Source organism: Centropristis striata, chromosome 1, assembly GCF_030273125.1.
Source record: "Centropristis striata isolate RG_2023a ecotype Rhode Island chromosome 1, C.striata_1.0, whole genome shotgun sequence".
Lineage (NCBI taxonomy): Eukaryota > Metazoa > Chordata > Actinopteri > Perciformes > Serranidae > Centropristis > Centropristis striata.
Genome location: NC_081517.1, coordinates 32,644,465 through 32,659,048, shown reverse-complemented (window position 1 = coordinate 32,659,048; position 14,584 = coordinate 32,644,465). Strand labels below are relative to the sequence as shown.

The window sequence follows — 14,584 nt, the reverse complement described above, 5'->3', positions numbered from 1 at the left end:
TTAAAAATTTGTGCCATTGATTAAGTAACGGCAGCTTTTCTTCGTTCTGATTCCTATCAAGAGGTGTACTTGTTTTACTTTTTGATCAGTTTGGTTCTGGATGGTGTGTGTTGGTGGTTGTGTGCTTTGAGGTCTCTCTGGTGTGCGACACTGATCTGGAATGCCTGGCAGTGTTTCACCACCATGGTTTGATTTGATTTTTTTGAGGAATGATATTTGCATCCCCCATCCTCTCTGTCTTTATCTAGACTTCTCTCTCTGTGTACTCGTTCTTGCTCCATTCATCATTTCTCCATTGTTGCTCCTGTACGGTTAGATCCAATGTAGGCAAACGGTCAGATGTATATTGTATGTGTGTGTCGCATCTTGTTGTTTCTGTTTGTTCATTAGAATAATTGCACATTTGGATGGATTGTTCACTCTCTCTCTCTTCTCCACATCATGTATGTGTTTTTTCTGTGTCTTTTCATGTGGACTGGCTCCTCCTCCTCCTCCTGCATCCCTCTATATTTCTGTCTTTTCTCTGTCGTTCTCTCTCCCTCCCCTCCCTCCTCTTTCTGTATGATGTGTATTGGATTGGGAGGGCTGCCAACCTTTTTTGATTGGTCTCTTGCTGCATCTGATGCTTGCTGATTGGCTAGTTTTGCTCACCTCTGGTGATGTGATGCGCTCTTGATTGGCTGCGTGTAATTTGTGTATGAACTCTTCAAATTGATGTTTTTTGCATTGTGTTCCAATGATGAATCTGCCGCTTAATTCACCTTCTTTTTCCCTCCTTTTTTTTAAAGGTAGCAATATAATGGTCTTGGATTTCTTTTTGAATGCTTTTGTTCTGAAATATTTTGTTGTTTTCTTTGTTCTGTGTGCCAATGGTTGCATTGTATGTGTGCAAAACTGCCTGACTTACTCACCAGGATCCTTGTTTTCAATGTCTTTCTCCTTCAAAAGAAGCGCATGCATCAAATACCATCGCTGCTCATCAACAGAATTAACCTCTGTCATAAGTAAAAAACTGTTTCAAATATAATGACACCTCACACTTACAATTCAAATAGAAAACCGTAGAGAATCTCCCTCATGGGTAACAGAATACATTTAGTTTGAGTAAATTTAAAACACAAACTATACTGTGATTGGATTCTGCATCATTTTGATAATTCCTCATTATCTGATAAACTGGGTCGACTGAGTCCCTGACCACTTTTTCTGGTGTCCAGGTGAATAATGCCACAGCCAGAGTGATGACGAACAAGAAGATGACCACCCCGTACTCTAACGGAGAGGGCCTCGCCACTCTGCCATACGGTAATGCTCTTTGAACTTAACGACAGCCAAACCCATCTTTTAGTTTCAATAGATGGAGACTAAAGATGAAGATTGCTGCATTTTTTTAATATAGATTTTTTTAGCATTACAAACAACATATTCAACCAAGTGCCCTTATATGCTCAGCAATTACAGAAATAAAAATAACAATACAATAAAGCGATATAATATTAATAATGTAATGACTATTTGTAAGATAGTTCTTTCAGTTTTAAAACTTGCACAAAAGGCCACTGATGGATAGACCAATTCCATTAGGATGTACTCAGGCAAAAAGAAGTCCATTTACCAGGCAGGATTTACGTTTTGGTTAATTTAATTTCCAATTCAAAGCAAACAAACATTTCATGCAGCCTTCTTTGCTCTGTTAAAAAACTGTGTCCCTTCTGGTGCATTACCTGTCATTGCCACCTGCTACCTTTATCAATGCCCAATACCTGTTTGGTCTGGTGTCGCTAGTGTACACAAAAATAAATACAAAATAAGCAATAATAATATAATAATAATCAAACTAATGAAATGGCTCCTACGAGTAATAATAAATGAATTAATCAGAAGGCCCATGAATGTCACTTTATCTTTCAACTAGATCTCCAGGTACTCCTCTCCTCCTCCTGACCACCTGTTTTTATCTACCACTATATTTGTCCTCCCGTCTTTAATTACGAAAGAAGAAGGAAAAGGAAATTCCAATAACCCACCTCGGGCCTACTGGGACTACTCCAGTCCAAAGCATACCTGCCCTTTCTCATGATGTTTGTATTACTGTTCAATTTTAAATGATCATTAAAACCATTTTTGATCACTACGCTTTAGAAAAGTCACAGTAAATACTGTCGTGCATCAACCAAAGTTGGAGCAGTCTCCCAGATACAAACGCAGCATGTAACTGATATGGTTTTCATATATTTGCATAAGGTATTCACTTTTTTTTTCATGCAAATAATAAGTGCATGGCAGGGGTGACCGTTCAAAGCTTCATCCCAATAAAATATTATGTCAGTAGTTTGAACATGACACAATATTTACTGATGCCAATTCTGCCATGATACAATTCATGTTCAATTCAATTAAGGGTCCTTCGATCAATATGAGATGATTTTTTTTTTTTAAAACGTGTAGAGCAAATTGAATGTGCTGCAAAAGTTGCTTTCTGAAAACTCAACACAGTATTGAGGTTAAAAGTTTGTATTGCTGGATATTATTACTGAACAGTGCAATAGTTTGAGTTTGATTGTTTTAGAATTGTTTGAATGGCAACACAGCTCGATACAAAATGTAAAACTCAAAATACATTTGAAGAATAACAAGTGGCCTTTCATTCAAAGGCTTAATATTTAACACAGTCAGTTACATTTATATCAACTCACAATAAGCAACAAAAACAGAATTTAATGAGCTCTTCCAGATGAAAATCAATCTGGTCTTTTTCATAACAAGAATACATGTACATGGGAATATAAATAAAGCAAATATCACAATATCTAGATACATTTTCTCCAGAGAAATGCATTATATCCCACAAAACAAAAGCCTTTTACTCTAATTACTCCTTTTAAAGTAAGCAAAAACAAACTTCAAAAAATAATTATAACTTTATATTGTACATTTATAATCATGATGATGTGGTTCGAAACCAAAAATCTCTATATAATAATACAGAATAATCCTGTTCTGGTTGTGGCTCTGAGTGAAAGCTGCCACAGATGTTCACTGTGAAGACAGACTGTCAGGAAACTCATTAAGTGTCTGTTTGCTTTGGTCAAATATTGGTTTTAAATGTACAATGTCATTTTTTTTGTTGACTACAGCTGGATGGAAGTTGAGTCCCATGGTTGGAGCCATGTACAGCCCCGAACTCTACACAGGTATGACAACAAGGATAAGTTTTAAAAGAAAGATTTGCTCTAAAACACACACACACACACACACACACACACACACACACACACGCAGAAATGTGTCATTTCCACATTAAAATATGTTAAAAGACATCTATTCCGTCTGCCTCATTAAAAATGCAAGAATCTATGAATATGCAAATTTTGTTCATTTCTGAAGTTTTCCTGCTTAACACAAGATCAACACAAGATCTCTAGTACTTCACTGCAAGCACATTCTCGGTGCTGACTGACTGCTTCAAGTTTCTACTTTACACTTGTTTAACTTGCAAAATAGACTAAGATCGACTTCCAAACTAGTTTTGATGTCCCATAGGTCCACCCCTTTAAATCGTAGGGCGCAGAAAAACTTTCCATTTTCAGCAGATACATGTGAAAACAGCGTTCTTGCGTCAAAATCTGCATCATTCTGCACTGTGAGGCTCAAACAGCCAACAGGAGGAACAAGAAACAAAAACATTTTTTTAAGCGAGGGGGACTTGATGCACAAATAATATTGTAATCTTGAGCGCATTAAGAAAGTGGTTTTCTCTGTTTTTTCAGTACCGGGGTTTCCGTACCCAGCAGCAGCAGCAGCAGCTGCCTCCACCGCTGCGACCTTCCGAGGTGCTCACCTCCGGGGTCGCGCCCGGCCCGTCTACAGCGCCGTCAGGGCAGCTGTGCCACAACCTGCCATCCCTACCTACCCGGGGTAAACACACACACATAAACATGAATGAAAACTGATAACTAAACCCATATTGATAATGAAAGCTAGATTATGCACATGAATGTCATCTTAAATGCATGTAGTCACCTAGTTAAAATAATACATTGTGCATGCTGTGTCTTTGAATAAATTGCTGTTGAGATATTGACTTTGATAGTTTGCTGAGCTGAAATACCATTTCCTTGTACCTCAGAGGTGATAATGATATCATAGTTGAGTAGTATTCCTTTTTCATTAGACATTTTTCTCAGCGGCTGCAGTAACAGTAGTATCACTCGATAAAGTTTTATACAAAGAGGTGGTATTTTGTCTTTGCATGTTGCACGGTGTGTAATAATCTCACCCTTCTTTCTTTTCTCTCTTTCACAATCTGTTTGGCACCATTCTCTCACCTCTCTCTCTCCCCCAATCGACACTCTTGTTTGTTGTTTTCTGCAATGCCCACATGGTGGCGCATCACACCATTCTTTTTGTTTGTTTGGACTTTCCACCACCGCTCCTCCTCCCTCCTTTCCTTCCTTTCTTTTCTCGTCTCTCTCTCAGTGTGATGGCCTATCAGGATGGCTTTTACGGTGCAGCTGATCTCTATGTAAGTATACCTCTCGCTCCTCTACTGCCTCACTCCTCACCTACGTTTTCCCCCTCTTGCCTGTTGTGGGTTTTCAAGTGTGAAACGGCACGGACCAAACCCGTAGAGACGTGTACTTTTGGGTGCTTTGATTCATCACCTAGAGCCATTTTTCTGACTTATCTTAAATTATCTTATGTTTTGAAATTACAAATAAATTGAACTCGTCACAATGTTCCTTCAATGATGCATACAAATATAAAAATATGAGCAGCACGCGCACTTTCATCAAAGTGTTCATTCAGGGGTAGACTCCTCTAGGGTTTGTCTCTGTGCATTTGTGAGTTTAGTTTGTACCAATGTGATTATGTGTCTGTGTGTGTGTGTGTGTGTGTGCGTGTGTGACCAGGTTGACAATAGCTGTTTCTGTTTTCTCTGTAGACTAGTGTTTCAGGACATTAGTGGCAGATTGCCCCAGGTAGGGTTTACACACTCTGTGTGAGAGCCAGTGTGCATCCTCCTCGTCTCCAATGACTGCGTGCTGCTAGACATTATTGACCATCTGAGATTGAAATGCCTTCTCTGTCTTCTTCTACTAACTCACTGGATTCTGACATGGGTGGAGTTGCGGAAGGGGGAGAAAAGACTTAAGTTAAAAATCTGAATTTGTGAAGAATACACTGCTTAAAGCTTTTATTCACAAATTATCTGCATGAGAGATAGATGTACATTTTAGTGTAAATTAGATGCAGTCTTGAAGGTTAATATTTCAACAGGGGGTCACTTTCTTTGAATCTGCACCAATTTCATACTTTTCATTATGTACTGCTTGTGACAAGATGCATTAAAACACATCATACAGTCATGGAAAAAAATATTAGACCACCCTTGTTTAATTTTCCATGGTTTTCTTCATAATAACCAAAATCAAGAAAAACCATGGATATCAGCTCTTAAATTAAACTCTTATGAGCTGTTTTATGTGTTGTTATCATTATATTTGTCCAAACAAATGTACCTTTAGTTGTACCAGGCATTAAAATGAACAAGAAATTGAAGAAAAAGGGTGGTCTAATAATTTTTTCCATGACTGTATATTATTTTACATTTGCATTACACACTTTTATTCCCAAAATAAGAAAACATGTTAACAAAAACTACTTGTTTACAAAAAAGCAGATGACGCTCTTTTCAGCAACATGCGATCTTTTTTCATTGATTCACTATTTATTTTACACTTTTTTTTACTTTAAATAATAATTATGTTACAGCAAGTTGCATGCTTGAAGTACAATCAGGACACGACAAACATAAGACATGAGAAAATGACATTAAAACCTGAGAGTTATGGAGCAGTCCGAGGGCTGTAGGACAGTTTCTATTGCAGTTAATTCAGACCCCTTCCAGGAATCTCCCTATCTGTTTCACCTGTGGCATGCTAACTGAATCAATGTCGGCATGCAGACATATTTACAAGGCTGACTCCTCCACCAGTCCCCCTACTTCCTCCCCCCTTTCCTCTCCTATCAACCCCTCTTTTTATGTCATTCTTTATCTCATCCCTTCTCGCTATATTCATTCTCTTTTCTTTCTTTCCTCAATCAATCATTTAAACCTTTTGTATCTCCAGTGTCATCTGGCATTAGCAGGGCTGCTCAGTTATGACAAAAAATATTTTCCTGATTATTTTGGTTGATACTACTATATATATATATATATATATATATATATATATATATATATATATATATATATATAAACTAAACATTAATAAACTCAACTATGTTGTAATGTTAGTTCTCCACAACCTTTTAAAACTACTAAACATATATTCAGTATTTGTTAAACATTATTCAACATATTCCAGTTAGTAACTGGTTAAGTGCACTGCTGTAAAAGGAATTGGTGCTTAGATTCATGATGAGAGCATCGTTGTAAAACAGGATGAGGCACAATAATCGTTTCATCTCAATTAACTTGTTTTCATAACTGTTGGAGACCAAAAATTATAATTGAAAACAGGATTGGATTAATCTCCCAGCCCTAATTAGCACTTCATCTTGCTCTCTGCCTCTTCCTTACTTATTTTCTACATCTTTTCATCCCTCTGTACATGTCCTCCTCCTCCTCCTCCTAAGTCCAGCCTTCCTCCCATAGCAGCAGCTGTGTGGTCCTGAATGCGGGGACTTGGTCGTGACTGATCCTTTAGGGTAGAATGCAGCGGTGTTTGTTTGTTTTTTATAGGGATGTTTGGCCTAATACGCTGTTCGTTCTAAGTTTGGGAAAGCATGCTATGTCTGTCAGTGATTGGTCGCTGGCCATGTGAGCGTGAATATGTGTGTGTGCGAGCAGGTGTGTGTGTGTGTGTGTCCCTTTTTAATCTGACTGGCTGACTGTCTTCTTACACCTGTAGTTTTTTTGTGTCTGTTCATCAGCTGTTCATTCAAACATAAATAATGACACAATCATCTTGCCACCCCTTCCCCTTTCTTTAACTGTGTGTTTTTGGTAGGGGAACCAGGGCGGGGCACAGTTATGGTTATGAACTCTCTCCCTCCATGTCCAATGCACTGATAATACACCTTAATGTTGCACAGGGGGACGCTACAAACAGTAAAACACATAATGCACAGTTAAAGATGTGTCAGGCATGGAGGGAGAGACCTACACAGAGCCTGAGCTACATCCTTGTGAATGCTGTACTGCACCAGATTAGCCAGTTTTGCTGACTGTCTGCTTGTTAATCTTTCGCTCCCTTCTAAGCAGTTTTTCTCACAATGTAACACTTTAGATTAACTACTAGTCTGTTTGTGTATAGAGGAAATACAGCAAACTTTTAACAATAATTTACTCTTGTTTCTGTTTTGTCCCACCTCGCCCTTCATTGTATCTTTCTCCTCTATCTCACACACACACACACACACACACACACACACACACACACACACACACTGCCCCCTTCCTTCTCTCACCCCTTCATCGACTCATCACAGGGTGGCTATGCAGCATATCGTTACGCCCAGCCGGCTGCGGTAGCGACTCCTGCAGCAGCGGCGGCTGCAGCAGCAGCTTACAGTGACAGGTGAGTCCAGCACACCTTGAAGCTTCTTGTGTCAGGCCGACACCTGCAGGACGAGGCGACTCGTCTTGGGAGGTTGCTTGCTTGCTTGCAGCTACTCTGTGCTCTGTCACTAAGTAGTCAAGTCACTTTATTTTAAAAAAAAGTTTACTTATAGCACATGTAGAGTGGCAACTCAAGGTTTTTTTTAACATTAAAAAAATGTATAAATAAATAGTTAGGAAGAATAAAAGACTGCAATAAACAAAATACAAAGTTCAAAATGGTATAGGACATTGATTTAAAAAAAAAAGGCAAAATTGAAGGGTAGTTTGACTGCAAATCACATATAACGCATAATGCAATTTCATTAAAAGGCAGCCATGGATCATGTTTAAAAGTAGTTACAGTTGTCAAGGCTTGGTTAACCAGAAGAAATGTGGGGTTTTATTCCTCTACAAATCATAGACAGGGTCCAGATCCCTTTCTTGCATTTTCACAAATTATGTTCTGATGAGTCTCTGGCTTCTCTGGGATAATGTAGTCCAGGTTTGACCAGTCTTAAGTATTGTGGTTTTTGATATAGACCTGGTCCAATGGGGTCTAGGTGTGAAAAAACTGAAATCTCCTTTTCAGTAAGGTTTCAGAAAGAAATAATGCTTTTACTAAAATATCAAAGATGTTTTTACAAAAGTAGGAGATGTAAATAACTGAGTTCAGACTGCTCAGTAATATATGTTAATTTAATTTTTAAAAACCAAACTTATTTTCTCATGCAGTGTATTAGTCATCTTGTGCTATCAGCTAAATTTCCTTTTTGCTTTCTTCAGTATATTATGCTGTGCCTCATGTTTGATGTGCTTGTTTTCTGGTAGCTATGGAAGAGTTTACACGGCAGACCCCTACCACGCTGCGCTCGCCCCAGCTGCCTACGGTGTTGGAGCCATGGTGAGTCCCTGGAGACTATTTATTGTCCTGCACAGGATGAGTTCGCGGATATTCTTTATTATTCTTATTGTCAACAATTCTGTGAAAGAGCAAAACCAACAATGTGTTAATCCGTCTCTCAATACTTTATAACTTTGCTTTCCTGAAGACATAAATATTTAAAAACTGGTCACAGATGAGATAAAAGTTTAAGTTTGAATAAAGTAACAAGCAACATATAAACACAACTATATAGTTTTGAAATATACAGTATCTAGACACATACTGCACCTGTGAGATATAATATGATTTAATGTTAGAATGTATTAATCATACTAATATAATAGTTATGTGTTATTTTTGTTAAACAACTAGGATAGTTATTTTTAATATAGCCCACTTATTAATCAGCTATATCACTGAATACTTCAATTTATTGCAGATGAAAAATATTGCATATTTATTAATTTCAACAAATCATTAAGTCACCAAGACAGTGACCAGGAAGTCACATGTCTATACAGTGTTTGATGTTTGTACATAATATAAGGTTTGTATACCAAGCACACACAAATAAACCTGATACTGACACTAGGGATGGGAATAATTAATCAATGATCGATTAATGGTCATTAAGACTTTAAAATCGATCTGTTTCTTAATTTTAATTTTATCTATGACTGTGTAGCAGTACTCTGAACTGAAACACAGCTGAGCGTTCAGTTCTGCTGCATACATGAATAAGCTAATGAGCTGAGAATTAAGTTGTTTAAAGCTACAGTTTGCAAACTGAAAGTTGCAATAACAATTATAAAACACACAGAAATACAAGATTATTAATTTGAGCAAAACTAGCTTACTTTATCACCTTGCTAGCATGAATTACTAGGTTTGAATTTATCTCAAACTTCTCTAAACACAAAAAATACTTAAATATGCAAGATTACTGTGAAAACTAACCTCATGCCTCTTCGGGGGCTGAAATATAAAACACTGAACTCCTTGACGTTATCTTTACCGTATAATCTCACTTGATTAAGTTTCACGATCGACAGGAAGTATCTTTTCATCCCTTCAAAATAAAACATCCTTTATCAAAACAGGCTTTTGCATAGTACTGTAAATAAATCTTTTATTTTGCCCATGTAAATATGTTTTTATATATATACTGGAGTATGTATAAAACATAGCGATTAATTTATCAAGTTGGCAGGTTTCTTCCAAATGCCCATCCCTAACTGATACTTATACCCTCACCATTATCCTTGTGATTATTCTGCAGATAAAGCAAGACATTAGACAAATAGTGGGGTGATTTTTGTCTAAGGCCGCCTAGCAGGTTGATGTGGCTCTGACCAGGAACATTTATGTGGGTTTGATTTTGGAATAAAACTACCATAATTGTGGTAAGGAAGGGACATGTCGCCTAGTGACAGTGTGGCTAATTGCAAAGTTTTAATAGTTTAGAGGTCTATGACGCAGAGAGATGAGATATATCAGGATGTGGCTACACAGACTACACTTGTTGGTAAAATCAATCCATTGTTGGTTTTATTTTTTAATGGAATTCATTGACAACTTTAAAGACCTCCGCTTAGGCTGAGCCCTAACACACAATTTTAACAAAAATGGCTTCAGTAGGTTCTTCCTCGGGCCTTGCTGAGCCCCTCCATAAAGTTTGATGAAAATCAGGCCAGTAGTTTTGCTGTAGTCCTGTGGACAAACAAGCAAAAAAACACAACTTGGTAAAAGTCATAAGGAAAATGCAGAATATCACCAGACTGATCATTTAATGAAAAAGATCTCAGTCACTATGCTTTTTTATTTGTAATTTTGTTTCTTTTGTCATATAAATTTGCCTATTTTCTTTTGTTTGTTTTGTTTTTCATTTATTGAAGCACCTTGAGTCTACGCCTGTCGTATGAAAAGTGCTATATGAATAAACTTAACTTCACTTCACTTGACTAAATGTTTGTCTTCTGTTGTCCCACAGGCCACACTGTACAGGGGAGGCTACAGTAGATTTGCACCGTACTAAAGACACTACATTTCCCAGGAGCTCCTCTCTTCCATTGAATTACTCTGAAAGAGCTCCCTCTGTTGTCGTGGAGGTGGACTGCATCCAGTTTTAACGTGTGGAGTCGACCACAAGATATTTCAGATCCCACCCCAGAGCAGTCCCAAGTTTTCTTATATACGCTACTTCAGAAATAGAGGAATGCTGTATTAAAGACTGACGGATGGCCTTTACATTTAAAAAAAAAAAAGAAGAAAAAAAAAAGACTTTAAATGGCCATCTTCCCTATTGCACGGCTGTATTATAGTTCCCCCTTCTTAATCCCTCAGCACTCAGCAGCACAAGACTCGTGATGGAGCCCAGATGTTCTTCCAAAGGCTGTGTGTGGATAAACAGCTGTCAACCAGAAAGAGCTGAGCGCTGTGTGGCCTGCACACGCTCAACATTTAAGGAAAGAGGGAGGGAGTGTCCAGAAAGCGTCGGAGCGGTAGGAAGCAGGAAGGTGCATCGAAAGAGCACCTAAAAACATTTTGAACCAGAATGACGAGTCACTAAAATGATTATAACAACAAAAAAAACACCCACTGGTGAATTTTTATAATTCCTCCTTAATGTGGGCCGATAGGAATGAGAGAGGATTTTCATCGTTGCTGTGTTCTGGTGGAGGGAGACTGAACATGGCGGCTTGGAGGCATGATGAAAGCTGAAGGGAGGGAGGGTTATTAGAGCTGTTCCTTACCTCAAGTTTTCTTAGTATGTGGAAATGGTGAACCTTTAAACTTAAAATTGTTATGATATGCAAAGAAATTAGTTTAGAGAAAAAAGTTACCAAATTATTATTATTATTATTGTAATTATTCTCATTATTATTCTTATAAAAACCATTATTTTGTTCAACTCGGCAGCAGCTGTTGCCGTTGTGGGACATGTAGACCCAACAGTGAACCTTGGGGTTAAAATCAGAAAATGAGCATCTATATTACAAATATACCACCTTTTTAACTATAAGACACATCTATAGTCTCACATCTTACTTCTCATGCACAAGATCTCACTAAACTATTTGTGCAGCCACCACTAAAACACTACAAAAAAAGAGTTCAACACTACAACTTTGTCTTCTTTAACTTATTTTAGCTTTAGGTCTGAACAAAATCATCCTCCCGAAACCCTGAGGTTCAAGTTGATACATTGATGTAGAGATTTATTATTTGGATTTTCCCCTCATGCTCCATCTTTTATAGAGCAAAGTCCAACATTGAACGAGTCTTCCTGAAACATACTTTAGTCGGTAAATGTGTTCGAGATGCTGCCAGCAGCGATTACTGAGCAAGAGAGAGATGCTGTCAGTGAGTTAATAGAAAATATTTAAATGCAAAACACCTTACTATTGTGCATATTTCTATACCGTTGTATTCTATATTTCCAAAACGTGGCTTTTTTTGGCTTTTGTTTTTGTTCCAAAGATTTGTAGAAAGCACATTTTTCTGCCGTATGTATAAATATATTCTTTGTTATTGTTATTATCATAATCCTTGATAATCCTATGGCTGTCTTTATTTACTTCTTTTCATTTTTCCGTTTGTCTTTTTTTTAATTTTATTTTTATATATATATATATCTGTAATTGTTGTCCCTTCTCCAGTAAGGTGCAAGTTTTATTTTAATTTTTGTTTCAGAGTAAAGATCTTGAGCAGAGCGTACCTGAGAAGCGACAAACTAAAGGTTTGCATGTAACACTACCAAACTTTTGTCCTCTTGGTTAAATATTCAGTCAGTCCAGGCTACTTTTTTGTTTTTGTTTGTTTTGGGTTGATTATAGGATCCGTTAGCATGACATTGGATTATATTTCAAAGTATAAAGGTGCGGCTGGATTTTTTTTCTTTTTGTGTCCATGTTTTTGCAGGTGAGGAAGGCATTTTGAATGAATGAACATAACCTTGTTGCACTTTGGTTAAAACCAATTGTGTTCCTTTCTTTTTGAGTTTTTCATTTATTTTAGTAGTTTTGTTTTCTTCCGTTGTTATTTGAAGCGGACTCCTTACATTTCAGTGGTTAAAATCTGTCAGCTCGGCCAGATGGTCGCTCCAGATAATTTTTAAGCTATCCAGTAATATGTCTGAAAGTGTTATCTCTCCCATATATTAGCAGGTTAATATTCCAACATGGTGAAAGACAAACTGTCATTGTGGGATATGATCTAAGTTGTGTGTTAAATAGGGACTTTATGTTTTTGTTTTTTTTTACCTATCAAATAATTTCAAAGCTACCGTTGTGTTTTCCATTTCTCACATTTGGAAAAAACAGGTCAATAAGATGTTTTTTTTTTCTATTAAATGTGCTGCTGTTGGATTTTCTCATGATATTCAACATTTTATTTGTAATATCTCCAAATTACTACAGAATGTGCTCTGGACATAAAAAAAATAGAAATAAAAAAAGAAATCTAGCCAAAGATGCTGACTGACAGTCCCCAGCACCTTCTGGTTCTCAACTTGAGAAGTGCAACACAAAATACACAAAGATGGACTTATGAAGCCACTGAAGGCATGGACAAACCAGCATGAGCGATACTTGTCAAGTTTAAAAAAAAAAAAAAAAGTTTTGCATGAATCTTGTGTCTTTCATATTTGACTCCTGAGAAGCCGATCTTCTTTACCACTAAACTCTCTGGAGAATGACAGGCAGCTAGCAGTCTGAAGCTAGCTGACACAACAAAGAGCACAGAGCTGTTGGGCAAAAAGGCTTGCTGACAAACAAAATGGCTGCTGCACAAAATGTCACGCGGCAGCTTCATTTTCCTGTCATGGCTTTCTTGCCGCTGTATTATAGTAAACTATGTGGCCATTCTTCATAGTTTCTATGGTTTTCTCAATGAACAGTCCTCTCCCTCTGTCATGTCTATATCCCCCTTGACTGCCATTATGGGTTTTTTTTTGTTTTGTTATTGAATGTCCATATAAAATGTTTTATATAAAAATGTTTTGTTGTGATCAAGCTTTCAGGTTGTTTTCTTTTGGTAGTCTATTTATTTTGTGATGTGAATGAGTGTAGTTTTATAGTTTGCCACATTATCGTAGGCAACACTAAGACATTGTAAGTATGAGTGCTGATCAGTTTTACCTGATTGGTTTGATGTTTTCCAGCCCAATAAGTGCTCAAAATCCGCAGAAAGACCTGGGTGTCCGTGGGGTTTCAAAAGGTATTAAAACAGTAAATTAAATTGGCCAAAAATAATGTCATTAAAATGTAATAAGCGTCATCTGACAAGGTGTTAAATTAGTTACAAGTTACCTTGTTACATCGTGATGAAAGTCCTTTCATGATTTGATTTGATGGTTTTCATTTGTCATTTTGTGCCCCTTCATTGCAAAAGAATGATAGAGGATAGCGGTGGAGAAGTGGTGTGTGCTTGCCCTGCACATAATGAAATAACATTTTGTCTTGGGTTAGGGTTTAATAGCAAATAACTGTGTATAGGTATTGAGGCAAAACGTAACTAAGTATCCAGTAACTGTGATATAGGTACTTGATGTGAATTGTAAGCAATACTATACTCAGAAAATAAACAAAATTACAGTAAACAGTTACTTTATAATTAGTTGCCCCAACACTGAAGTTAGAAAGGTTGCCACAGCAGTTGCAAATCAATGTCGTGGTGGTATTAAAAAGTATTGTGAAGGTATTAAATTAAACTTAAGTTTTTCTGTATGAACCCAGAAAAAGCAATGCAAATTAGTTTAAAAAACCCAATACAAACCGTATTGTCTCACCATAATAATAAAACAACAATTTAAGTGTTCACAAGTAGAACAATGCGAGACAATATAACACCCTATTATATAATGATTTAAAAAAAAAAAAAAAAAATGTCTAAAAAGAAAAAAAAAGAAAGCAATGCATGAAGTCCAGTGAGCTCTCTTTCCCTTATGAGTGATTTAAACAAAAGGGAAAAGCTGTCGACCAATATATATTTTACCTTTTTAATGTAATTAAAGACCCGCCAAACTCTTGGAAAGCAGCCCCAATTATGTCCACCAGCCCTAGCCCATTTGCTCGCATGATACAACTCAAACC

General features: G+C 37.1%; 1 protein-coding gene across 3 annotated transcripts in view; it reads left to right on the top strand.

Annotated features, from left to right (window-relative positions):
- Window positions 1-13,165, top strand: part of rbfox2 (RNA binding fox-1 homolog 2) — a 44,350-nt gene extending 31,185 nt beyond the window's left edge. For all 3 annotated transcript variants that reach the window (XM_059338790.1, XM_059338783.1, XM_059338799.1), the window contains 7 exons: window positions 1,218-1,305; window positions 3,138-3,194; window positions 3,771-3,918; window positions 4,480-4,525; window positions 7,498-7,586; window positions 8,438-8,510; window positions 10,483-13,165. In XM_059338790.1, the coding sequence (XP_059194773.1) occupies window positions 1,218-1,305; window positions 3,138-3,194; window positions 3,771-3,918; window positions 4,480-4,525; window positions 7,498-7,586; window positions 8,438-8,510; window positions 10,483-10,527 (546 nt within the window). In that variant the 3' untranslated portion in view covers window positions 10,528-13,165. The remainder of the gene's footprint in view (window positions 1-1,217; window positions 1,306-3,137; window positions 3,195-3,770; window positions 3,919-4,479; window positions 4,526-7,497; window positions 7,587-8,437; window positions 8,511-10,482) is intronic.
- Window positions 13,166-14,584: the final 1,419 nt, after the last annotated feature.